The 27,696-nt window shown below is 43.0% G+C and overlaps 1 protein-coding gene across 2 annotated transcripts; it reads left to right on the top strand.

Moving 5' to 3' along the window:
• Positions 1–1,008: 1,008 nt before the first annotated feature.
• ttbk2a (tau tubulin kinase 2a) lies at positions 1,009–20,149 on the top strand. Of its 2 annotated transcripts, XM_040041247.1 has the most exons (16): positions 1,009–1,329; positions 5,862–6,023; positions 7,103–7,250; positions 8,382–8,455; positions 9,835–9,975; positions 10,374–10,478; positions 10,954–11,019; positions 11,157–11,249; positions 11,331–11,456; positions 11,594–11,751; positions 11,919–12,126; positions 12,237–12,460; positions 12,578–13,130; positions 13,976–14,314; positions 15,103–16,070; positions 16,229–20,149. In XM_040041247.1, exons 2-16 carry the CDS (start codon positions 5,955–5,957, stop codon positions 16,674–16,676), a joined length of 3,720 nt encoding a protein of 1,239 aa, XP_039897181.1. In that variant the 5' UTR covers positions 1,009–1,329; positions 5,862–5,954; the 3' UTR covers positions 16,677–20,149. The 2 variants fall into 2 exon arrangements, with proteins under 2 accessions (XP_039897181.1, XP_039897182.1); XM_040041248.1 differs by lacking the exon at positions 13,976–14,314 and having other exon boundaries at positions 1,010–1,329.
• Positions 20,150–27,696: the final 7,547 nt, after the last annotated feature.

Raw genomic sequence — 27,696 nt, 5'->3', positions numbered from 1 at the left:
AGATCCTGTGGCTGAAAACCAAACCCATATCATAATGCTTTCACGGCTATGCTTCATAGTTAGTATGATGTGTTGATATGCTGTGTTTGGTTTTGTGATTTATGGCCACACATGTCCACTTTGGCCTCATCTTTCTAAAGGACATTGTTCCAGAATTCGTGTGGTTTGTTTAAATGCAATTTTGCATTCCCAAGCTGTGCTACTTAGAGAGAAGAGACTAGAGAAGATGGATTTTTTGCAATTTCCCCTATATCACACTGTGTAGCATTGTAATAACACACATCTGAGTCCTGCGGACCAGCAAAATGCCAAAACCTCTGCTTTTATAGAGATGCTCACACTTGCTGATGATCATTTGATTAGCAACACCTTGCTATTACTTGCCCTCTTTAATTAGAAGTATTTTGTGTGCACTTGGCTTTTCACAGAACTCTATGCAGTCCTGTTTAAACTTTCTATTTCACATGACCGAAAGCAGAGTTTTGAGGTAACTTATTTACCCCAACTCCATTACAATTGTTTTACTATATCATCTTTCCTTTCTTTACATCATTGAACTACAAGAAAATCACGTAATCACTACATGTAAATGCAACATTTTTTGACAATATCTTTGCTGTCGCATTTTTTTCTGTTCCACTTAAATAAAAACCGTGTATCGTATGTTTTGTATTGTAAAATACACTTTTCATCACTGAGTCTTGTTGTTTGTATAGCAATGGCGTCTTTTGCTTAATGCCGCCCCCTAGTGTTATTGACAAAAAACCGTCTTTTGTGGCCGCGTTCCAAACCAAACCGATTGTATCCTTCATATTATCCTCTAACATCATTTTCTCATATCTCCTTTGTACGTCCATATACGATGACACACCGCATACGCTTTGGGCTGGGAAAACAAACGCAGACGCGGTGACTGTGTACTGCGCGTGCGCGCAACGCTAAACCGCGGAGACGAGCTTTAAAGAGGGCCCCCTCGCGCGCGTGGCCGTGCTGTTGCGAGGGGCGATCGAATCGGGGCCGCGCGCGCAGGAAGGCTGCTGATCATCAGAGTTGTCACGTCACGGATCCGCAGCGACAGATAAAGATGCTGAGGTGACAGGCAGAAGGAGAAAACGGACGATCACACTCAGACATATTTCCTTCGCTCCTCCATTCGCTCTTTTATTTTATTTCCAGTCACCGACAACTCCACCACCACCTCCGCCTATGGACGCTTCGCTCGCTATGGGATTCCGCTCGTTGTCGTCCCCGCCGCCCCCAAACCAAAAGGATTTTTCGTAACCACACCCGGCTCTTCTTTGGAACAAGGGCTGGCAGCTCAGACCCGAGGTAAGGATCCAGATGATTCAGTGCCTCCTCTTTTTTTCCACCACTCTTAACACCCCCATGTTTGTCGGCGGCAGCTGCGTACATGCGTTCGGTTTGTTAACCTGCATGTTGTCAGCGCTTAAAGTCAGGCAGGATGGGCTTGCGTGGCCTGCGGGTGGCCAATGTGCGTGGACGCGCCTGAGTAAATCTGCTGTGGCAACCAAATCGCTATGCAACAGCTCTCCACAGCAAAGCCGGGGTCAGTCAATGCAGGCAAGAGAAGGGGTTTCATTTTGCAGAGCGGCGTGACACCTTTGCTGGGACTCGGCTGTAGCTTGTTATCGACACATCCCGTTGAATACGATACAGAAGGCCTCTCTGTATTTGCTTGGTCACTGTGGTATGCACTAACAATGATCAAAAAGATGCACTGGAGGCAAGTGTAGCTCTTTACGTGAATGCATCTTTGATTCCCTATATAAACACACTTTCTGGTCCCATCTTTCCCAGCTTCCCAGTCTCCTCTTGATAGAACCCATCGTTCTGGAGAGAAGTCAGTCCAGACATTAATTTTCATCCAGCAGCAGTCTCTCCGTCCTACCACTGAACCAGGCCACTCTTGGATTAGGCAGAAGATATTCTCGTTGGATCCAGGCTTATACGCATGTATGCATAGCAAGCTTTCAGGGTCAGGTCTGATTTGTTGTTGTTGTTTTTGTGAATATTCACCATCAAATCACATTCATATTCACTCTCAAGGAGAGCTACTCTGCGGCAGAATCACTCATTGACATTTCATGATGCTTTTTGTAGCTGTAAACTTGCAGCTTCCAGCAGACCTAAAGGGCAGAGGCGATGACCAGCTGCAGTCAGCAAATGAAAATGGCACTGCACCATCGTCGCCATGGAGATGCTGGGGTCAGGAAGCGGGATGCATTATGAGGCAGGAGCTGGCTGTCATACGCGGCTTTTAATTTTGGGGTCCAAAGGCTGCTTCTGGTGGGCTTGTTGTTTTCTCTCTCGTCATTGGCGGTGTCTGGTATGGAGGAGGAGGAGGAGGAGGAGGAGCGGAACCGTGCCCCCTCTGTAAGGCGTTAGATTAGTCACAGCGTGAGGCAGCCGGGCTGGCTTGTGCAGGTGTGTTGATTTGTGCAATATGTGTACAAGCTTATGTTTGAATGAATGCTGGTGTGTTTGTGGGTCAAAGATGGCCTCAGATGAAGCCACTATTTAAAACTTTATTTCCCCACACCCTATTTGCATGAAATAACAACCTCCAACTTCTGACTAATTGTAAGCAAATTATCTGCTACAGCCTCTTATATGTGATACCCAGGTGTGACCCTGAGGAAAAAACATCCTGAAGGAAAGCACAGGAACATGGGATGACCTTGAAGTTCTCACTCAGAGCACTAGTTATTCAATCACAGAGAAAGTTGCCCATCCCTTGAGGATATGAGCATTTTTGTGCCGCACGTTTGATGGCATGCTTTGTGATTTTGCATAAGCAGCAATTAGCTCAACGTTGAGAATTTACAGTTGGCTCAAAGACTTGCTGTGTTCATCGCTAATTTACCAAGAAAAATACTTTTATAGAAGTTTAGCCGGTGTGAATTAAAAATATTTCCTCTTTTGATTTACTTTTGATTCTCTTGAACCAAAGCAAGATAAAAGATTCAGGAGGTATGCTCAGGAGAGAAGAGGAGTTAGAGAGAGACAGGTGTAACAGTGAAGCTGGGGGGAGCGGAGGTAATGAAGGTGGTTGATTTTAAATACCTGGGGTCAATCTTTCAAAGCAATGGAGAATGAAGAAAAGAGTGCAAGGCAGCGTGGAGTGGGTTGGAGAGTCAGAGGCGATTTGTGACAGTAGGATGTGAAAAGGAAAGGTTTACAAGATGGTAGTGAGACCTGCTATGACGTATGGTTTGGAGTTGGTGACACTACCAAAAAGACAGGAAGCCAAGCTGGAGCTGTCAGAACTGAAAATGCTAAGATTTTAAATGGGAGTGACCAAAATGAACAAGATTAGAAATGAGTACATGAGAGGGAGAGCTCAGGTTGAACAGTTTGTAGATAAAGTTAGAGAGGCAAGGCTGACATGTGCAGAGGAGGGATAGCAGATATTCTGGGCAAAGGATGTTGATGCAGGTGCAAGGGAGGTGTAAAAGAGAAACATCACAGAGCAGCTTCATGGATGTAGTGACAGAGGACACGTAGAGGGTAGGTGTGACGGAAGAGGATGTTAGGGATCATGGGTGAGATGGAGGCAGAAGATTCACTGTGGCGAGCCCCCAAGGGAGCAGCTGAAAGAAGAAGAGTGAATGACCCAATGCTTAAAAGAACTAATGGTGAATGAATGTCAGCACTCACTCTGCTGTGTTTGGTATAGTAATTGGAAAATTCTAGCATGTGAAATGGTGACCGTGATCTCTGTTAATCCAAGCCTGCTGACAACAGAATGAGTGGCACTCCTGTAGAGCATACTCTAGTATAGTTCGACAATCTAAAATGTTTTAATATCATTAAATATGGTTTTCAGTCATTTTTACACAATAAAAGGTAAGGGTTAGGGTTAGCCTCAAGCCTTCTTCAGCAGTAAAACTGTGCTACATCCTAGTTCATACCAAAACAGTACAGTGTAGAGATTAGTGGGCCTTTTAAACTAAATCAGAGCATATATACTGAATATATGCAGTGTTATAAAGCTCTATGCATGCCATTTGTTACATGTTTGATATGTTTAACCGCCTATAAATAAAGCATAAATTAGCTTATTATTATCCTCGCTACACCAATTCATGTAAAACAAAAAAACTGAAAAGCTGTAGGAGATGTAGACACATTCATAGTAGGAAGCATATATAAATATGCAGCTGGGGTCATAATCAAGCCCCTTTTGTCCCGTGAAGGTAAACATTTTAAAATAGACTGTAGTGTTAGTGTAATGTAAGTCCATTACAGTAATTGCGAGTCATTAAAAGGGATTTGTTTGGTCCAGTTGTGTCGTTGGATCTGTGTAGCTTCAACAAAGACCACCTTACTCCTGAGCCTTAACCTTGGGTCACATTTCATGCTCATCACTTCACTGTTATCTACTCTAACCACACTTCTCCCTCTTCCCAGCCTCACTAGCATGCTGCATGATGGGATTGATTCCCTCCTTGATGCCGGGATCATGCCCTGTAACCAAATAGTGTTTTGAAGGCTCGTTGCGTAACCGTAGATGCTCGGGCGCCGTGTACAGAATGATGAATCAAAGTCGGGCTTGCTGTAAGTGAGTGTTTGAAGGCGGACTAAAGGAAGTATCTAGCGAGTCCTCTCCGGAGGAATGTTTATCTGCGACACGGATGTTGTATAATGCAGGAACATGGACTCGGTTTTTCAAAAGGAAATTCCATTTTAAAGTTGATGTGTGCTAAAGGAGTTTGGCCACATCATGTCAGCCTAATTAAATGATCAGTAATACTTTTTAACAGGTTGTATTTTATAGAGATTCTATAAATTATTATTAAGTTTATTAATAATTTTTCTATTAATGCATTAGAAGCCTTCAACTTGGCTCCTCTGGAAGGAGTTTATCCTCCAGCATGGTGCTTTTTAGACATCTAGTCCAAAAATGTTTTATTAACAAATGATTACCGTGTGTATGTAGTAATACTGACACAACTAACTTTATTTAATATGAACTGTAAGTTAGAATTATTACAGAATGATTCAGTATTGTGATAAATGTGATAAAAAGAGTTCATCTACAGCTGGATTTGACATGAATCGTCCATCTTTTCTTTCTTTTATCTTCATTCAATTTCCCAGTTGATGCCAATTTTTCTTTCTTTTGTATCAGGCGTAGGTATTATGTAAGCTGTAGCTTCAACCTACACATTTTTGGTTTGTCACTTGATTTTGTTTTTTTAATCATTCAATTTCTCGTGATATAAATGAACAGAATAGAAATAACGACTGCAGATATCCATATTTCATTTGTGTGTGGAATTAGAAATAAACTTAAAACTGTCTTTCAAAATGAAATGAATGAATATGTAATTTCTAAGAATAGTTGGTGCTTTGTGTAAATTCAGTTATTTATAAAAATGTGAATTTTTGTGTGGTTTGTTTTTAATCAGTTCACTACTGAGTCGATTTAAATTAAGGAAATTAAACAGACTCATTACATCTGATAATACACTCATAAGATCTGCTGCTTGGCTTTCATACACAGAAGAGGGAAAATGATACTAAGATGATGAAACCTCTTTGTAATGTAATAGTTTTGCCTGTGAGTTTGTTGGGTGAGCTTGTCTAGAAGGACAGCTGCTGGCAGCAGGTGTGGCAGCTGCTGCAATGGTCACGTATCAGAAAGCTTCAGCTATTGAGGCAACGGTCGGACTCTCAACTGAGCGGCATGCATGCTTTCTGTAGTGTTTTTAATGCCGTAAAACCCGCTGGATGTTAGCCTGAGATGCTAAAGTGCAGCTTGGTCAAATGTAACCAGATTACAGCTGATTTCCTCCTTCCGCTTCTGACTGCTTTGTTTCTCTCTTGGACTTCCGTAGGGTTCTTCATCAGATCCCAAATGCTCTGCCCAGTGTGAGGCTGCTGGTCGTGGGGGAAGCAGTGAGGGCAGCGTCCCTAGATTTGCTGACGGGATGAGTGGGGGAGCAGAGCAAACTGACATCTTGAGCGTGCTCTCCCTGGTCAAGGAACGATGGAAAGTGGTAAGCGCCGTGTTTTCCAGCTACAATAGGCAGCGTGTTTGTGCAGCCCCATCACTGCCTGTCCCGAGGTCACCCTCTGTTCTACAAACAGGATTTCTTTGTTCCTCAAACAATGCTTCCCCTGCCTATGAGCACCACCGCTTTCTTTTTAAGTGTCTCACCTGTGTTTTCGACAGTTTGGGGTCATGTCTCTCTGTCCAGGTTCTGCTGCTGCAGTACGGGTGATCCAAAAATAGCCTGTATAGCTATTTGTGGCAGTGCATTGTGCTATAGGCAGCAGCAGCAGTGCTCCCCAAAGGCCCATGTCTCTCACTGCTGTGCCAGCCTGGGCTCCATGTGAGGCTGTTATTCCTAACTGGCTCCACTTCCTGTCATCTAAGGAGTTACATAAGAATGCTGCAGCTAATCCCACAACTTTAGCTCCAAGTGCGACAGAAAACTCTGTGCGAGCATGGAGGACAGTGAAGGGCACATCAGAGCTTAGGGGAAATTAAAGCTGTAGTAGTTGAGATACAAGATGAGCTTGAATACTACTGGTAGTTGAGAAGCAGCTAAAAGAATGAAATAAGGATGATGCTATGCACAAGTATAGGTGAACTATAAACTGAGTCATATAAATTCCTGCTGGTTAACCAGGAAGGAAATTTCCCATTTGCCAGCAGTTTTAATCAGAATCGTTTTTTTTTAAAGAAAAAACTATTCAATTCAATTAATTCAATTCTATACATTCAAATAAGAACAAAAAATCTCCAACTAAGGATCAAACCAAATCGCAATTATATCACGCCACAGAAAGGATAATAAATACTATTAAATCGCAAGGAGGTTGGTTTTAAAGTGGAATAACCCCCTGCTCACCATCAGAAAAAGCACAGGTTTAAGGCCCTTTACAGACCCAAAGGCTACATCTGTCTTTTGCATACAGTTTGTGGGCTCATGTGCCATTGTAGTATTCTTCTAGTTGACAAAACACCTAATTGTCATAAACTCTGTGGAGCCTGAAATGATCTTCACCTCTTACTTTTACTCTGTAGAAGTAGTATTTTTATATATCATATGTGCCATCATCTTTATTCCAGGTGAAGAAGATCGGGGGTGGTGGGTTTGGGGAGATCTACGAGGCGACGGACCTGATGACGCGGGTCAGCGTGGCACTGAAGGTGGAGTCGGCCCAGCAGCCCAAACAGGTGCTGAAGATGGAGGTCGCGGTGCTCAAGAAGCTCCAGGGTGAGTGCAAATGGATTCACTGATATCACTTATTGGTACTGGCCGATCGTCTCACACGTGCGGAGTATTTATTGTTATCATCCAGCAAATGTTTAAGAGAAGAAAAAGCATTCACACTGTCTATCCTTAGCATGTTTCCTTCCAAAAATCTCCTCCTAGGAGAAAATGCTGGTATCACTTGTTAGCATCAGTAGCAGGGTAGAATAAACTCTCCCTCTGAGAATAGATATAGATCTGAAAACAGTTTGGCCCAGGGTTCAGCACAATTTGCCTCAGTCCATGCTGTGGAAAAAACATCTGTGGTGGTCCTGCTTTTTAACAGAAACAACACAGCAAGTGTACGATTGTCTGTGCCTGGACACTCCCAGGGTTAACATAAAGTTAGATCCTTTAGGGGGACTGTGTTACTTCCATTTCTCTTTCTTTTATAAAAGAAAAAAGGTCCTTCCTTCTCCCTTTTACCCACAATGCTTTTTTACCTCCCCCCTCCCAAGAAGAAAATCAATGGGCTGGGATCATGTTTGCTGTCTAATGGCTTTGGCCTGGAGCATCGTGGTCCTGTTGCTTCCTGAGGGAACCAGCATATAATTTGAGATGGGCTCAATTCCAGCCCCCCAACCATTGCTGACCCGCCCAGCTGTAGAGAGTAAATATCAACCAGCAGATATATAAAGCATAATGGAGTCAAATATAACCCACTTTCAACTTTGATGTATTTTTACCCTTAAATAACAATTTTGTAATAACAAATGATCTAAATAGTAGCATTTTTAGCACGAAGGTCTTGTCACTAACTATGCATGGAGACGCTGCTAGCTGAAGGGCTTTGGGGTGTGGCTGCAGCCAACCTGCCGGTGCAGCAATGTCCTTCCCATGCATAAACACACACACAAATGCTCAAGGCATCCATGCACACATGTCTAGACCTGGTGTCATGTGCTATATCCCATAAATCAGCAGGGAAATAATACAGTGAAGCTGCTGATGAGAGGGCACGGACATTGGATACGGTAGGGCGACTAAGTATGGGCGCACACATCATTATGATTCATACAACCAGCCCTCAAATAATACAGCACGTGTAAGGTGAGAGGAAGGATCCTGAAACTCTCTTGTCCTTTTTCCTCTTAGGTAAAGACCACGTGTGTCGCTTTGTGGGATGCGGCCGTAATGACCGTTTTAACTACGTGGTGATGGAGCTTCAGGTTAGTCCCAAAGGAAAAGACTCGTCTCTAAAAAGACTCTAAATGAAGCTTCTTTAAGAGTCAACTAAATCACTCACCAAGGAAGTGTCAAACATTTGCTAATTTCAGTTTGTGCAATAAAGATTTTTTGCCTTTCTGTGTTTCATATATTTGGAAATGTAAAAAAATGTGGGAATTGGATTACTGGCTGTACAAAGCATTTTAAAATCACAGAGTCAAGCTAAGTTAAAGCTCTAGAATTTATTTGAGTGAACTTTTAGACATTTTACTCAGTGATTATTTGGGAAATTAAAAAAAACAAACAAAGCACAACCATGCAAAGAGCAAGAATAACAACGCAAACAAAGGGAAAACTAAATTAATAAGAAAAAAAACTTATAATTCAGCTATTAAACATCCTCATAGCACCTATTCTGCTTTGATCACTAGCTTGTTTCTATTCAGCGTATTTCCAGTCATGCTGTAACTGTGTCTTGTGGTCATAGCCACCATTCAGTCAATATGTGCAATGTTTGACCATTTTGATTATTTACCCTGGCCTTGATTGGACTTTGGGCTGTTGACTTGGAGAAATCATGGTGAGCTCTTACTCAAAGTTACTGTTATATAGAAGATGGTTACATGAAACCAAAGCAAATAAACATTTTAGAAATTTCTAAAAAATACTGCTGCATGTAAATAATTCAGCAGCTAACCTACAGTATATACAAAAAACCAAAAAAAACAACAAATATGGCCAAAAGAACAGTAACTGTTTCCACTTTAAATGCATGTAGCATTTTGCAGAATATCAGGCAGAAGCAAACTCAAGCTGCAGGCTATTGATAGACTGCATCACATGCTGTGAATTGCAGGTATAAGATTCGTTTTCCATCGACCACATGAGGCTGTGTTACCCAAGACATGATCAGAAATTATAAATGCATCCTACTTGAATTGGATAGTAGTTGGCCTTGGGGTGTTATGAACGTGTGATCTGGTTGTAATTTGTGCAACCATTCCCACAGGAATGTCAAATTTTACTGCACCGCACTGGCTCCCGACCACACCATGTGTTTAAACTGTTGTGTGCAGCTCAGTTCATGTTGTACCTCACTTTTGGCTTGTTTCCTGCCCGCTGAACACATCTGTCTATCGCCCAGGCCAAACATTTCAAACAGTAAAGCCTTTGATGTGTATGTATCTTTAAATACTTTGTTCTTTTGTTTCATCATTTTTCAAACACTGTTCACTTTGTTTAGAGCACGATGGATGGATGGATGGATGGATGGATGGATGATTTGATTGATTGACTTGTTGTTCATTAAAAGCCAGGTGCAATGGGGAGATTTATCAGACAACTGCCTCTATACTAATAACTTGCTTGCGTGGCCCTTTAGGGTCGAAACCTGGCCGATTTGAGGAGAAGTATGCCTCGAGGAACATTCAGCATCAGCACCACCCTCCGTCTGGGGCGCCAGATCCTGGAAGCTATAGAGAGCATCCACTCTGTTGGCTTCCTGCATCGTGACATCAAACCGGTGTGTAGCAGGGAGTTGGGTGCAGGACATTCTTTGATTGCACATATGTCCCTACAGTATATTCAAGGCAGATAAGTAATATAAATATAGTCATATTTTTATTTCTATTGTCAGCATTGGACTCTGCCACTGACATCATTTTTTTGTAACTGGCTGCTAACATTGCTGCTGATTCAGTAGTTTGCTTTTTGCTTGCAGTAAGTCGGCTCAGCGTCAGTGTTTGCTAGATTCCTAAAACTAACAAAATGTAAATATTGTTTATCTTCTGAGGTGCTGTCTTAAATTATATTCCCTTACTGGAAGACATTTCTTATTCATATATGGATATACTGTAAATAGAAATGACATTTTATTGCACATAGATTTCACTCTTTTTCAACTTCCTGTTTCTGCTACAGTCCAATTTTGCCATGGGTCGCTTCCCCAGCACCTGTCGTACCTGCTACATGCTGGACTTTGGTTTAGCTCGCCAGTTCACCAACTCTTGCCAGGAGGTCCGACCTGTAAGTGCATTCTCTGTTATGGCTTATATACTGAATCTGAAGGAGCAGTATGTAGGATTTAGTGACATCTAGCTTTTAAACTGAGGAGTGGAACTATATGAAAGTCCTATTTTAGCTCTATTTTAACTTGCACATTTAAGAACAGGGACCTTTCCACTGATAAAGGTTCTGCTCTGTTTACTGAGTTTTTGTGTAGCTTATTGTTTTGGTCTGTTGTAAATCCACAATGGAGACAAAGTTAACAAGTAACTTTTGAATATAATGCATGTTTTGCAGCTATAAAGACAGATACTTTTGTAGTTTCGTGTAGAGTTTTGAAATTCAAACCAATTCTTATCTTGTTCTCCAAATCTCTGTTTGTAACAGGAAGCAAATTAAAAGTTTATGTCTAAAAATCTTGTTTGAAACTAACCATAAACATGTTAGATATCATCAGCCTCACCATTTAATGACTATGCCTGTCTTTATTTGTCAGCCCCGTCCAGTCGCAGGGTTTAGGGGAACAGTGCGATATGCATCTGTCAATGCGCACAAGAATAAGGTCAGTATCTGCCAAGTATGCGATAGAGGTTTTGTTTCATCTGTGATGCTGTCCTGCATGTGTCTTCCTCTTCTTTTCTTTTTTGACAGTCAAACATTATCCAATCCTGTTAACTCAGAGTTGTTTTCATTCTGCAGGAGATGGGACGTCACGATGACCTGTGGTCTCTCTTCTACATGTTGGTGGAGTTCTTGGTCGGTCAGTTGCCGTGGAGGAAGATCAAGGATAAAGTGAGGGCACTGAAAAAAATGAGCTCTGTCCTGGTGGCTCCAAATGATGACATATAATTGATGTGCGTTTGTGTATTTTAGGAACATGTGGGAAAGCTGAAAGAGACTTATGATCATCGTCTGATGCTCAAACATCTACCGGCAGAGTTTGGTGTGTTCTTGGATCACATCTCCAGCCTTGACTACTTTACCAAACCTGACTACCAGGTATGATTTACATTCAATAAAGAGGGAAGGTTTTCCTGTATCATAACCTGAGCAAATCGCTCAGGTTTTGGAGTGCATGTATATTTTCTGCTTCTATCATGATGAATTGATGATTATATATTTTTGTGTTGTTGCAGCTGTTGATGTCAGTGTTTGACAATAGTATGAAAACCTACAATGTCGTGGAAAATGACCCCTATGACTGGGAGCGGACCACTACTGATGGCACGCTGACGATTAGTGCCAGTACCACGACACCTCAACATCACACTCGCCTCACTCCAGCACACATGGGGTATGTTTGAAATATATACATGTATAAGTACAGAAGCATGTTTTATGGTGTCTATTTTCAGTAACTTCATGTATGGCTGAAATTTCTCTTGGGTCCATTTAAAAAAAAAATATATATATATATATCTTCAGAGACATTGAAAGTGTGTGCACCTTTTCTTGTTACAGTATGGCAAATGCGTCCCTGATCCCTGGCGATCTGCTGAGAGAAAATACAGATGAGGTTCTGCAGGATGAGCAGCTCAGCGACGTGGAGAACAACCCTGCTCCAGAGCGTCTGCCGGGCTCTCCGCTCCACCCGCACCGGAACCAGGAGACTGACGTTTGGGAGGAGCTGGATCGCAACCGTAACCGCATCAGGACAGCTGTCTGGAAGGTAAAAGCCACAGGGAATTCAAAGAAAATATAAGAAATGAACTTCACCTGCTTCTTTGGCATTTAAGTTACTTTTTAAAAAACAAAACAAAAAAACACTGTCTCCCACAGACGGCAGCGGAGGAGGAACACTGCAACAACCAGGGCAACCAAGGGCACCAGAGCCCCTATGCTGGTCCAAGCCTGGGTTCCCCTGTCAAACTGCACTCTGAGGTGGTGGCTTCAGACCGTGATGGCCCTCTGCTCAGGAAGCTCCGCAACATCCACAGCTTCGAGCTGGAGAGGAGGTTTGGCCTGGAGTCCAAGCCCAGCCCAGAGCGCTTCGTGGATGCCTGGTAAGTCTACTAAGCAACCAATACTTGTACTGCACGGTAATACTTACTTTCTTATCTAAATTCACCTTTAGGTAGACCAGAAGGTTGATTGTTTGCATTTGTCTTGTATATGTTCAGTTCAGCAAAGCAGCAGCTAGGCACTCAACAACAGGAGAAGGAATCTGACAGAGCTGCTATCATCCCAGTAACTCAGGCTCAAACTGTAATTGCCGGGGAGCGTCCTGATAGGGTTTGGCACTATGATGAAGAGTTCCTATCCGGTGGTGGTTCTCCTAAGCCAGCTTCCCCTGGATCGTTAGAGCAGGGAGAGGGGGCAGCCAGCAGTGGGGGATTTGTGGCCCTCAATTTGAGCTCTGGGAGGCAGGACTTTGACTCAAGGGAGTGGGTAATGGTGGAGCGACCCAGTGGGTCCCCAGGAGTCAAGGCTACCACCAGCCCTTCGGAGGAGGATGAGGAGCCAGAGGTGCTACAACCAGATGGACAGGATCCTGGATGGGAAAAGGGCAGCCAGAGCCCTAGATCGGGGAAAGCCAAACAAGAAAGCACGGCCTCTTCCAAAGGAAGTGTAAAAATGGACAAGTTGGAGCTTAGTGTGGGCCCCGCAGGGCCCTTGCCCCCAATCACTCCAACCAGCCCGGCTGAAGCTCTGGCTGAAGGAGTCCTCACACAGGTAAGCACTTTCATTTGAATACCATATCATAACATGGCATACATAATCCTGACTATAGTCAGCATTTTACAAGGTTAAAAAGCTGCACAGAGTCAGAGTTCTAGGTATAGAACGTAAATGCTAATATCATTCAACAGAGTGTCACCAGCTGCATCTTGCTGTGGTTTGAAGCTAAATGTTACTGCTTTATGTCTGCTCGCTTCTTCACTTGTGTGTATTTGTTAGAAAAAGATAGTTGTGACACAACTCAGAGCTTTTTATCAGATCACAGCATGGGAGAAAGAGGTCTTATGGCTTTGATTTACTTTAATTTGTAATCAATCTAATTATTTATTTGCAGGCATTTGGGTTAAGTGGTTGCTTTTTTCCTTTTTTGCTTCTCAAATCAAACTTTTTATTTCCAAAATATGTTTTGATTTGCTTACCTTAAACTACTTTCTTGCTACTTACCTATTCATAACATCCCAGTAGTCTATATCTTCCATTTCCATATTGCTGCTCTGTCTCTGAGCTTAACTTTGACTGATTTTAACATGTAAGAGAACAGACCTGTTGTCTATCCCCTGACTTCCTCTGCAGTCCGAACTTCTATATCCAGATTGCAAACATAAACTGCCATAACAAAAACTCTCTGACTGGTCTCCATCTTTCTTCACCAGTGTATGCAAAAATTTTAGAACTTCTTTAATTGATCCCTTCATCACTTAAAGCTCTGCATCCTGCTCCCCGCTAGCGCAGCCTGCTTGTCCCACCTCACAGTACTTCCACTATACTTCCTCAGTCCCTCACAAATCTCACAACCCCTCCTCTCTCCACCTCCCACTTCTTTCCCTCCCATCTCTTAGCTCCCTACCTCTCCTCCATCTCTGCCCGAGGAGGTTGCGGTCCGGACATCCAGCCCCATCCCTCTGCGCTCTCCCAGTCCTCACACCCTCCTGACCACCTTGTCGGACCCACTGCACCAACGTCAGCTGCCGGCCCTGAGGCGCAGCCAGTCCGCCGACCAGCAGCCGCAAGAACGCCCCTCCTCTTCCTCCTCCTACCACGCCTCCCTACCTCTGCCACCAAACCCCACCCCCAGCACCTGCTCACCCAGTCGCAGGAAATTGCCAGCCATCCCTGCGGGTGCTGCCAACACCAAGTTTCCCTCAGTCATTCGCATCACCCGTGCCCAGCTTCAGCAGGTGATGAGCCCATCACAGTCCTGTAAAAAGAGACCTCCATTCAGTTCCCTCTACATCAGTAGCATTACACCCGCTGTCAACATTTTTGTTCTTTTTTTGTTTTCATTTAAGTTGCTGGTTTTGGTTTCTTTTCTTCATTTGGCTTGCTTATTGTGTTGCTGTCAGGCAGCTCTCTCCAGAAACCATAAGGGGCATTGTGCAGGCCAGACAGAGCATGGGTCAGATGTGTCCTTGTGTCTGGACATGTGTTCTTGTGATCTGGATAGGGTTTGTGTGTTTGTCTGATTGTGGCATGTGTGTTTGGAATGTCGAGTCATGACTACAGGTTGCATGGTCTCTTTTGTTTCAGATCGTCTTTGTCCTCTCTATCTTTCTCTTTCTCTCTCTCTCCCTGTATTTGTTCCTCACCCTCTCTTCGCTGAAGCCCCCTGCGAAGTTGCGTGAACGTTTCCTGTCCTACTTGCTGGTTTAGTACTCACAGCTTGACTGACACTGCCATAGCACTTGTGTGTTTCGGTCTGATAATGGTAGCTATGGTATTGCATGCTGTTGCCAAACTAATCACCATTTATTACCACATTTTGTAAAATTGTTCAGTGTTCACACATCTGCAACAGGCTCTTGCTGCAGATCTACAGCACAACTCGCCATGTTGTAGTCTATCAGCAACAGACCTTTGACAATTTAGAATATTACTGCCATTTTTTTAGTCTTTTCTTTTTCTTAAATAATACCTGTGTCTTTTTCTCTTCCCTCCCATGTCTCCACCTCTTCCCTCCCCACTCCAGTTGACGGCTCAGCGTCCTTCTGGGCTTTCCTCCCAGTCAGGCTCAGACAGTGCTCCACAGTGTCTCCTGCTGGAGAGGCATGGCGAAGCTGAAGCAGAAGCTCAGCAGGTTCAGGAGCATACAGTGGACATCAGCTCCCCGCAGGACCATGTGGCCTCCCATCCAGGGTCACCAGTAGACCCCCTGGCTGAGATGCTGGTTAATGGAGACAGCCGCACCAAAGCTCAAAGCCCTGTGCCAAGCCGCATGTCTTCCCCGCGCTGCCCTCGTTCACCGTGCTCGCCTCCTCCATGCTCGGCATCTTCCCATCGCTCTCCTCGCAGCCCCTTGTTTGCCAATGGCCGTCTTTCCCCTCCTGTTAACAACCAAAGGGATTTAAGTATTGGAACTTTCCTCAAGCTTAAAGACAATGAGAATGACTCTATCCCCACTCCCTGTGTCACAGAGCCTCAGTTGAAGGGGGAAGACCCTAGAGAAGTCAACCTGACCCCAGAACAGATCACTAGCCCAGCCTCCTCCACCCCGCTGGCTGCCCCCCGTAAAGACCCTAGCCGCAGGCAAAGTCGAATCCCTGTGCTGGAGCCCTCGGCCCTCCTGGAGCTCCCTCCACCAGGATCCGCCAAGGAAAAGCTCTTACAGAAGAAAGCCAGCCACCAAGGCCAGGTCCCCTCACCCACTGCCTCGCCATCCCTCTCTGATAGGCGTGGCCCAATGGTAGCCTCCCTCACTAGAGATCCACTGTCCTCCACCTCTGACCGCTCTCAGGATGAGGACTCTCTTATGGGCTCCCGTTCTGACCGCCAGGGAGACGACGCTCCGTCTCTCTCCTCCTCCTCTAGCCCGCTGTCCCGCAAGAGCAGGATCCCTCGTCCCGTTCAGGCAGCTTCTTCTGCTGAGCAACTGGCTGCTCAATTCATGCCACGTCCACCTCCTGGAAAACCACCGTGTCGCCCCACAGTGGAGGGCAGGTAAGTTGTTGCCTTGCATCTTTTACTTTCATTAAGATACTATAAAGATATTTTCTCTTTCATTTATTTAATTTAATAATTTATGCCAAGAAACTTGATTTATCTCCATTTGAGCTTTGCTGTAAAATATCACTCGCTGTTTTTCATGTTTCACTCAGGCTTAGACGTTACCGCATCCGAGCTGGCAGCACCAGTGACTCAGAACTGCTGACGTGTATTGCTCAGCTAATGCATGGCTCCCGTGGCTCCCCCCTTCACCACCGCTCCTCTGCCCAGCACGGGGGCTCCAGGATGGGCATCTGCAGCCTGACGAGCTCTCCGCACCACCACCGCAGCTCGAGCGCCTCCCCCCGCAGTTCCTCCTCCCTGCAGCGCTCGGTCAGCTCCTCGCCCTCTCGCCACGAGCACCGTGGCGGCGGGGGAGGGGGCTGCTTTGGCCGCAGCCGCTCACCCCCTAGCTTCTCCGGCTCGCCGCCTCCCCGCCGCTTCTACCACCACCACCAGGATACATGCTGTAGTCGGCAGGCGCGCACCAGCCCGTTCCACCTGTCTAGAGGAAAAGGCTGCAGCAAAGAGAGCAAGTGCTCCAGCAAACTGAGTAGATAGACCCCACCAGGTTGAGTTGCTATAGCAGAGAAGTTGTAATAGGACAGACATCAGTCAGTGAGTCTTCCTGTATAATCAGTAAAATAGTCTGAACCTTACTCCTCTCACAGTTTGTCAGTGTTCTCTTCGCTCCTTCTGTTTTTTGCATAGGCTTTGTCATTCAGTATGTGTCCAGCTTTTAAATACCACCCCAGTGATTGTAGTTTTGCACTAAGGCTGGCGGACTCGTGGAAAACATATTTTAAAAAAGACTTTTATAAATCTTTGTGGCACAAGATATCCAGAAATTTTAGTCCAACCCCCAAAAATGCTGCCTTTCCCAAAACTCTGAGGACATTAAATACTTGTTCACAAGCTGAATGACGATGCATGACTAGCAGACTGAATTTGAATTGGTGGAGTGCGTCCTTTATGATAATTTACCAAACAGGCAATGTTGTGTCAGGGTCTTCTTTTCATTTTTACAATCAATGCTGTAGTTTAAACCGTTCATGCAGCGCTGTAACACATAAATCAGAAGTTAGTTGGACCAGTGGGCACATATATAAAAGTCTCCGGATTATTGAACTTTGATTTGTCCTGCACCGCAATATATTAGAACTTATTTATCCCCAGCACTAATGCATTTGAATCATACTGATGGGATTTGCAACTTTAATTATTGGCCGGAGGGCCTAACTCAGATCAGGCAGGGTATAACGTTTTCTTTCTGCTAAATGTGAATGCATAATAGGCAGAATTTGTGTATTTATTGAGATATTTATTTTGATGCTTAGCAATGCTTACGACTCCTATCCTCTCGCGTGCGATCGTTAAAGTGTGGTTTTTGTGTCACGTGCATTCGTTTTTAAAATGAGGGGATCGCTCAAAGCGACCCTTTATACAATCAGTCATGTAAAGCATGTGAGGACTCACACCTTTTTGTGCCTACTGTGTTGCTGAGAGGGAATCTGAAATGTCACACTGGAATGAAGGAATTAGAGGTTAGACTTGTGATGTTTTAGTAGCAGTAGTAAGTTTAAACGACTCAAGGTGCACTGATGTTCGTCGTAGCGCGTGCCTTGGCACTTCGGGCAGCTTGAAGATTCACTTTGGTGTGTTTGTAATTAGCGGAGGAAGATAAAACAACAAAAAAACCAAGAGCCAAAAAAACAGACTTGTGCCAGCGGTTATAAGACAACCCTTTTCATTCATTTATGTAGAAAAGGTAGCAACACAAATGTTTGTTAATCAAACATAATTTGAGCAGCAGTTTACTTAAGGACAAAGTAGCTATTATTTGTAACAGGAAATATTAGCTGTCCTGTCTACATACCAGGCCAGTGTTTGAGATAAAACTCTGAACAAATGTGAATTTCAGACCTCAAAAAAAAAGAATTTTGTCAAATGTTATTGAAAACGGAGGCCATATGTACATATTTCTCACACCAAAACGATGCTCCATGCCTCCACGTGCGAGAATGTTTTATTTCCGTTCCCGTTTCTCCCGCACCGGAGAATGTCTTTTATATAACGACATACAGTATACGTTCTGTGCACAAGGTAAAGAAGCCAGAGTGTTGTTTGTGTTCAGTTTTTAGTCAGGATTCCTTACTGAAGCTCTCCTCCACAACCTATTCCCACTCCTCTGCTTGTAAGATACTGTAAAATAACTTCAGCTTCCTTCCAGTGCTTCTCTTTGCATGCTCAACAGAGAAAACCCCCCAAATCGACTACTGAGTAAAAAGCCGCATAACACTCATCATTATATAGCATTTACCACATTGGCCATTTCCTGTTAGGTGAATCTCTAAATCTTCTCTGGCTCATATTAAAAACTTGCTTTCTTACCTGATGTTAGTTTTCTGCACCGACCTGGGATGATTCTATCATTGCATATAATTGTAGTGACATGCAAAAATAAAAGGAGAACAGACTTTCCTGCATTTTACAGTCTTGCATTGTACTCACGAGCTGAAGCCTGATGGTAGTCACAGTCACAAACCACATCGCCAAATATTTTGATATACTTTGCAGTTTGAGTTGAGATGAGAGCGTCTTATTTTTGTCGATATTAAACAATGCTGTTTCGTCTGACTCATGTAGATTTCGCAGGTACCTACGCTAGCCTCACAGAGCAGCTATGATGACTCATCCTGAAGGCAGACATCGTTCAGTCAGTCAGCCGCCTTAATGTCTCTTCTCTGCCCCTCTGTGCATAGCGAGGGATGACTGAGCCTTGTCTGTGTTGGAGATCATTCCAGTATTAGGCCAAGCCAAGCCTTTCTCTCTCTCTCTCTCTCTCTCTATTATCTCACGGTCTATAAATGGCATGTGCTACCATGCAAACCCTCGCCACTGAAATCAGTGCTGACAGACTTCTGTGTCAGAGCCGGAGCGCTCCACTGTGAGAATGTGTGGACCATTTACTGATCAACTGGTTGAAATTGGAGAATTTCAGGGTGCCGTATTCAAGGTGTGTTTGCAGTGTGATAGCTGTATGCTTTCAAATGGCTGTGCAATTTATACGTCGCCAGCGAGCAGTCTTTGAATTCCCCCTCTTTCAAGGCTTCGAAGTTCAGAACGCTGTTGTGCAGACTTTTAATATATACCTGTAAAATATTGAAAGTAGTATTTAAATAATATCATTATCGTACAAATATGACATATATCCTAACGGGCTTCAATGAAAGGGAAGGACAGACACTAAACAGTGTGCTGCTGATTTTAAAAGATAATCAGATTTCTTATCATGGGTTTTAATATTATTATCTCACAAGTGGTGTGTAGTCGTAGGATTAGTGTTACCTTCCAGATGAGATTTTTCTTTGTCACTTTTAAAAGTGGCTCGCTATTAGAAAGTGTCATATTTATAGTAGCTTGTTGGGGTTTTTTGTGGTTACACAGAGCCACAGACCAACACAATAAAGCCAGCTGTTTTGTTTTATTTTGAAAGGTGAGATGGAAACTAATAAAAGCTTTGGTGTGCACTTGTACACTTCTCATGTCATGATATTGAATTACTTATAAATACTTGACAGAAATTATTTATTGTGACTTTTGCTAATTTGCCCATCTGTCATTTTCACTTGAGTTGTTGGGATTTTTTCAATGGTTGATATTTTTGTGTTGTAATGTATGTCGTTGTTTTGAAATGTAACTGTACAGTCTCAAGGAAAGAATGTAACAAGCGGGAGTTTTGCATTGTATATACCTGTAATTATTTATGTTAATTCTATTATTTGTATCATATCAATGCCTTGTACAGTGTTTTGTTTCTTTTTGTTTTCAAATTATTTTGTATTTTATTTTTATAAACTGGTTACAAATAAAATACTCATTCCGCATGCAGAAAGAATTTTGTGACAGATTCCTGTTTATAATCCTGAAATGTTGGACACTGAGCAAGGATACGCATATTAAAATTGCTAATTTATAAAGTGCTTCTTTTTAATTGAAATAAAACCACTGGGCATTCAAGCTGTTGTTTTTTTGAAAAAGACAAAAAAAAAAAAAAGCATCCAACAAAACATAAAAAGTAACTGAGTTAATAACATTTTACCTGCTTGTGCTTTTAAGGTTACATTGAAAATGAAAAACAAGTAAAAAGGGTTTATTCATTGTTTTGTTTTTCTAAATGTAAATGTGGAATTAGTCCCAAAATTAAATAAAATATATCAAAATTTTTGAAGATTGCATTCAAAGTCAGCAATGCTGTGTGTATCTTAATACAATATGATTTAGACTCAATCATTAAATAAATAAATAAATAAATATATAACTATAGACACCCCTTATTTCTCTAATTCTAGGAACATAAAAAATACACTACCAGTCAAAGGTTTGGACACATTCTCAATGTTTTTTCTTTATTCTCATGACTGTTTACATTGTAGATTCTCACTGAAGCCATCGAAACTGTTAATGAACACACAAGCAATTATGTAATAAACAAAAAAGTGTGAAATAGCTCAAAACATTTTTATATGTTTCGTCATGATTCTTCAAAACAGCCACCCTTTGCTTTGATTACTGCTTTGCACACTCTTGGCATTCTCTCGATGAGCTTCATGAGGTAGTCACTTGAAATGTTCCCAGAGATGCTGAGCACTTGTTGGCCCTTTTGGCTTCATTCTGCGGTCCATCTCATCCCAAACCATCTCGCCTGGGTTTAAGTCAGGTGACTGTGGAGGCCATGCCATCTGGTGCAGCACTCCATCACTCTCCTTGTTGGTCAAATAGCCCTTACACAGCCTTGAGGTTTGTTTGGGGTCATTGTCCTGTTGAAAAAAAAATGATGGTCCAACTAAAAGCAAATAGGATGGGATGGGATGACATGTCGCTTCAGGATGCTGTGGCAGCTATTAGGGGTGCATGATACACAAAATTCACGGTTCGGTTCGGTTTGATACTTTGGTGTCACGGTTCGATATTTTTTCGATACAAAAAAAATGTTCATGCCTTTTTAATTTGTCATTTATTAAAATTATAAATATATATTTTAACTCAAAAGTACAGTTTTTAAATTTAATGTTGCTGAAACAAAAGTAATTAAAAAAATAAATATATCTCAGGGCTCTCAAAATTTCAAAATCCCTGGTAGCCCTTCGGGCAGGGACTCTTCAGTTTTTGGTAGCCCAAAATAAATGTAAGTAGCCCGAATAAAAAAAGAGAGCAATTTTTTGATTGATGTTTTGTTTCCTGTTTTGTTTCCTTTACAATATTATACATTAAAGTATAATATTGTAAAGGAAACAAAACATTAATCAAAAAATTGTTGAAAAACAAATTACAACATTGTATAAAAATTACAATCATCAACTCAAATACTTGGTTCTAATTGAACAGAAATTTCTATGAACTTGTAAGAACTGTGTAGGACATGAATCAGTCTGGATTCAACACTCTATATTAAAAAGAAATGGAAAGTTGAACTTACCATAAAAATAACAGAGAAAGAATGGCTCAATATGTGTGAATTGCAACACAGTACAACTAATTCGCAGTCGTGGAGGGAATTTTGTTGGAAAAATTTGACACGTTTTTTCATTACACCTAAAATAAAAAGCAAACTGACCTCAAGTTTACAAAATTGTTGGAGATTGTGTGGAGAAATAGAAGCGGATCATTCTCATGTATTCTGGAAGTGCATTAAAATTAAAAAGTATTGAGAAGACTTAAAAATGAATATGGATAATATTTTGAGTTATACACTCCCAAATACTTGCCAAGTGATGTATCTAGGAAACATAAAAGAACACATACAAAAAGAGGACGTGTATTTAGTCAAAATAATTCTGGCCGCAACAAAAAAAGCAATTACAAAGAAGTGGTTACACCCAGATCCTCCCACTCAGCGGGATTGGATCAGTATTGTAGAGGATATCTCAGAGATGGAAAAAATAACATTCAACATTAGACTGATGGGAGGTAAATACGACAGACTATGGAGGAAGTGGAAAACATTCAGAAGTGACACAAATGAAATAACATAATAGGTTTTCTTTTTTTCTGCAACGTGATAAATGGAAAAAGATATGCAAACTCCAGACTCTATGTTTGTTTATATGTTTGTTTGTTTGTTATTTTCTTTATTGTATGTCCACAATGTTAACATAACCTAATAAAAATCAAAGTAATAAAAAAAAAAATAAATAAAAAAAAAAGAAATTTCCGCTGAAGTCACGGGTAAGAGACAAGTGGAACCAAGATCTAGGCCATTTGCTTTTTGAAGTTTGCAAAGACTGCTAAATTTTGCCAGTGGTAGTTCACTCTTTGCAACATAGTACGCTGTTCTAAACAGATTTTTCAGGTTTATTTTTAGTATGTTATTTGCAATTGGTGTTTGTTCTGGGAAAGATATTGCAGACTGAGCAATAATGCATTTCTTGCATTTCTCATGGGTTCTAATGGGGCCTTTCTTAAAATGACTGGTCCCAGTAACAAAGGCGCTTGTCGACTCAGAAATCGAGAGAAAACCAACAACACACCCGGCAGAACATTATGTTATTTACACGGGTGCACATAAGTGGTCCGCATGTGCGCATTCGCTGTCAAAATAAAAGACGCGCACCAGATAAGAAGTTGCAACGCACGTTTGCGTCCATATAAAAAGCACTGTTTTTGTCCGCTAGAGTGGGATTTTCACGGCACATTCCGCACCACATCTCTGTGCGTTCATCATTTGTTTGAAGCCAGCTCACCTCCTGCAACCACTTTTCCGAGAATACGTGCTTCTTTTGTGGTTCGGACTCCTTCTGACATTTCTTTGGAGGTAGAGGAACACCAAAGTAATTGCTTAAAGGAGCTTCTTTGACATCTTTAAGAGTTTTAAACAAATGTCTGTCCTCCTCCAGAAAATCTTATGTATGCAAACACGCGTTGCAACTTCATATCTTGTGCGCGTTTTTTTTTTTTTTTTTTTGACAGCGAATGCGCACCTGCGGACCACTTATGTGCAGCCCCGGTTATATAGCTCGTCATATTGCAGCCACAGAAATTCTTTTGTCTATGAAACCATAAAGCTGCACTTTCTTTTTGCCTTATAGTCTGATTTGTCATAACTTTTCTGTTTTGTGGTAAACTTTTCTTTGGCTGTCACTTCTTCACCCTGACCTGTCTTATTTGGCTCAGCAGAACTGAAATATATATCCTGCTGCTTTTACACACACACACATAACAGTCAGCGATTCTCTGCACGATCAACCTCTCATATGTTTAAGCTTGCTGCGGGAGATTTCACTTGTCATGTTTGCATAGTAAGCTAACGATTGATAAGACGATGTCAGAGGAATTGGTGCGCAAATTATCATCACTCACCAATCAGTACTGTCGCTCTCTATACACAGTTCACTCAAAGTGAAAGCAAAAAACAAGCGCAAATTCAAACGCGATTTCAATATGTCACATATTGACAGTGGCTCACCGATGCCAATGACATAATTACCCAGCTACATTTCCGAAAGAATCCAAAAGCATTGACATATATTTTTCCTTCCTACAATAGCCCGACTGGCAGGGCAGAGATAGATTTTGGTAGCCCGACTGGAAAAATCGCTAGCCCCGGGACGCCGGCTAGCGATTTTGCAAGCCCTGTTACAGGCATGGCCCTTTAAGGATGAAGCCTGATGGGAAATGTATTCGGGATGTGTGTAGCGGGACTGCCTGTGTGTGTGTGTGAAGAGAGAGAGAGAGCGGAGAAGGGGAAAAAGTAACGGTTAGCTACAGAAGAGACGAAAAGAAAATAAATAAAAGGAATATAATAACTCCCTTGACAGCCAGAGTTGTGTCGGCGATGCTCGCTGTGAGTAAACTGTTTCAGCCCACTGTACGCGGTGTTCGTGCCTTAGAGAAGAAATAAAGTTCGGTGAAGCAGTTTCCTACGCCTCCTTCGATCTTTTTGCTAGCGGAGTTGACCTGTATAGTAAGCTGTTGCCGGCTACGGAACCTTCAAGTAACTGCCAGAGGTTTCCTTACTACGGTTCGGGGCCGCGGATCTGGCGCGGTAACACCTGTATCTGATTGAGGAATCACTCATCTTTGGAAAAGAGAGTTTATTACAGAGAAATGGCTCTTTCCAAAGTAAAAGCTATACTATACACTTCTTCTGGGCTATATTCTCAGCAGCATATTGTAGCGGGTCAGGGCTGTTCGGGGTTCTGTTTGTACAGTTATGTTTTGTTTATGTTGCCATAGTGACGGGTGACGCCTTCTCGCTGCGACGGTGTGTCCTTCCGGGGTCAGAGGGCGCCCTGTGTGTTGTTGTTGTTGCTGTGCGGTTGCCGCGCTGAGCAGTTAGCTAGCGGCAGTGTTCTTCTGCAGATGTCAATAAACGGCTGTGCTCCCTGGCTAGCTCACGGGAAGCAATACCAAACGACACCTCCGTCTCCTCCTTGTCTGAGCTCGCCACATTGGTGTCAGAAGTGGGATGATGGTGGCACCCCATGTTCTGACCCGAGCGACTTTTCCCCTGCCGGTCGTGACCGGCCGGTGCGCCAAAAGAAGGCACCTGGACATTTGCAGGACTTTGTGTGGGGTAATGGGGTCGTCGGGGACGACTGACCCCTTAGGTGGGGGCTATGTAGCGGGTCGGGGCTGTTCGGGGTTCTGTTTGTACAGTTATGTTTTGTTTATGTTGCCATAGTGACGGGTGACGCCTTCTCGCTGCGACGGTGTGTCCTTCCGGGGTCAGAGGGCGCTCTGTGTGTTGTTGTTGCTGTGCGGTTGCCGCGCTGAGCAGTTAGCTAGCGGCAGTGTTCTTCTGCAGATGTCAATAAACGGCTGTGCTCCCTGGCTAGCTCACGGGAAGCAAGACCAAACGATACCTCCGTCTCCTCCTTGTCTGAGCTCGCCACAATATTAAACATATCAGGTCCCCATAAGGAGAATCATGTGCTAACGGCTGTCTAAATGACTCGGGTAAAGTTTGTAGCATGCCTGCTTGTTGTTTTTGTCTGCTTCCACTTGTCTTTGCACTAGGATGATGTCGGCGTAAATGTGCAGTCATATTCGTTGTGTTCCCACTAGTGCTGTCAGCGTTAATCTCCGTTAACGAGCTACCCCTGCGTGGGGCTAGACGGCCAACACGTTAACGAGCTAACTGCGCTAACACACTAGTTCCCACCCATGTAATTGAGCATTGCGTGGCACATCCAACATACTGTTTTACTTTAGTCCATGACGCGCTTACCTTCAGGGTCATACGTCACATGAAAACCAAAATAATTCCAAACGCCAGATCTGAATGAGGGTGGGGGAGGTTCAATTTGCCATGTTGCAAGGGGAGCTTAACTTCTGTCTTGCTAGCTTGCCCTGCGCTCTTCCTTCTGACGATGCTGTCTGTGTTGAATGCTCAGTGGATCTGCGCTCGACAGTGCAGCCTAGGCGGAGTAGTCGAACGCAGATTCACTGAGCGCTCAACACAGACAGCATCATCAGAAGGAAAGTTGATAAAATAAATTACAAATTTTGTATTGTTCGATACATATGCGTACCGAACCGAAAGCACTGTATCGAACGGTTCAATATCGATACGAGTATCGTTGCACCCCTAGCAGCTATGCTGGTCCAGTGTTCCTTCAGTTTTGAATAAATCCCCAAAAGTGTCATCAGCAAAGTGTCATCCCCCACACCATCACACCTCCTCCTCCATGCTTCACGGTGTGAACCAGTAGTCAAATAAGGGCTGTCAGCTGTGTACCAACCTGACTTCTGCACAACACAACTGATGGTCCCAACCCCATTAAGAAGGCAAGAAATTCCACAAATGAACCCTGTCAAGGCACACCTGTGAAGTGAAAACCATTTCAGGTGACTACATCATGAAGCTCATTGAGAGAAGGTGGTCAACAAAGCAAGTGGTGGCAACTTTGAGGAATCTAAAATATAAAACATATTTAGAGTTTTTAGCATTTTTGTTTTGCTACATAATTCCATATATCTTGCTTCATATATTTGATGTCTTCAGTGTGTATATACAATGTAGAAAGTAGTAAAAATAAAGAAAAATGAGAAGGTGTGTCCAGAATTTTGACTGGTAGTGTAGGTGTAGCGATTCATTGTAAGTTGCAAACATACAGTGGGGCAAAAAAGTATTTAGTCAGCCACCGATTGTGCAAGTTCCCCCACCTAAAATGATGACAGAGATCAGTAATTTGCACCAGAGGTACACTTCAACTATGAGAGACAGAATGTGAAAAAAAAAAAATAATAAAAAAATAAAAATAAAAAAAAATCCATGAATCCACATGGTAGGATTTGTAAAGAATTTATTTGTAAATCAGGGTGGAAAATAAGTATTTGGTCAATAACAAAAATACAACCCAATACTTTGTAACATAACCTTTGTTGGCAATAACAGAGGTCAAACGTTTACTATAGGTCTTTACCAGGTTTGCACACACAGTAGCTGGTATTTTGGCCCATTCCTCCATGCAGATCTTCTCGAGAGCAGTGATGTTTTGGGGCTGTCGCCGAGCAACACGGGCTTTCAACTCCCGCCACAGATTTTCTATGGGGTTGAGGTCTGGAGACTGGCTAGGCCACTCGAGGACTGTCAAATGCTTCTTACGGAGCCACTCCTTTGTTGCCCGGGCGGTGTGTTTTGGATCATTGTCATGTTGGAAGACCCAGCCTCGTTTCATCTTCAAAGTTCTCACTGATGGAAGGAGGTTTTGGCTCAAAATCTCACGATACATGGCCCCATTCATTCTGTCCTTAACACGGATCAGTCGTCCTGTCCCCTTGGCAGAAAAACAGCCCCATAGCATGATGTTTCCACCCTCATGCTTCACAGTAGGTATGGTGTTCTTGGGATGCAACTCAGTATTCTTCTTCCTCCAAACACGACGAGTTGAGTTTATACCAAAAAGTTCTACTTTGGTTTCATCTGACCACATGACATTCTCCCAATCCTCTGCTGTATCATCCATGTGCTCTCTGGCAAACTTCAGACGGGCCTGGACATGCACTGGCTTCAGCAGCGGAACACGTCTGGCACTGCGGGATTTGATTCCCTGCCAGTTGTAGTGTGTTACTGATGGTGACCTTTGTTACTTTGGTCCCAGCTCTCTGCAGGTCATTCACCAGGTACCCCCGTGTGGTTCTGGGATCTTTGCTCACCGTTCTCATGATCATTTTGACCCCACGGGATGAGATCTTGTGTGGAGCCCCAGATCGTGGGAGATTATCAGTGGTCTTGTATGTCTTCCATTTTCTGATGATTGCTCCCACAGTTGATTTTTTTTCACACCAAGCTGCTTGCCTATTGTAGATTCACTCTTCCCAGTCTGGTGCAGGTCTACAATACTTTTCCTGGTGTCCTTCAAAAGCTCTTTGGTCTTGGCCATGACAGCGTTTGGAGTCTGACTGTTTGAGGCTGTGGACAGGTGTCTTTTATACAGATGATGAGTTCAAACAGGTGCCATTCATACAGGTAACGAGTGGGGGACAGAAAAGCTTCTTACAGACGACGTTACAGGTCTGTGAGAGCCAGAGATTTTCCTTGTTTGAGGTGACCAAATACTTATTTTCCACCCTAATT

Source organism: Simochromis diagramma, unplaced genomic scaffold (assembly GCF_900408965.1).
Source record: "Simochromis diagramma unplaced genomic scaffold, fSimDia1.1 OVJJ01000304.1, whole genome shotgun sequence".
Classification (NCBI taxonomy): Eukaryota; Metazoa; Chordata; class Actinopteri; order Cichliformes; family Cichlidae; genus Simochromis; species Simochromis diagramma.
This window is presented reverse-complemented; position numbering and strand designations above follow the sequence as displayed.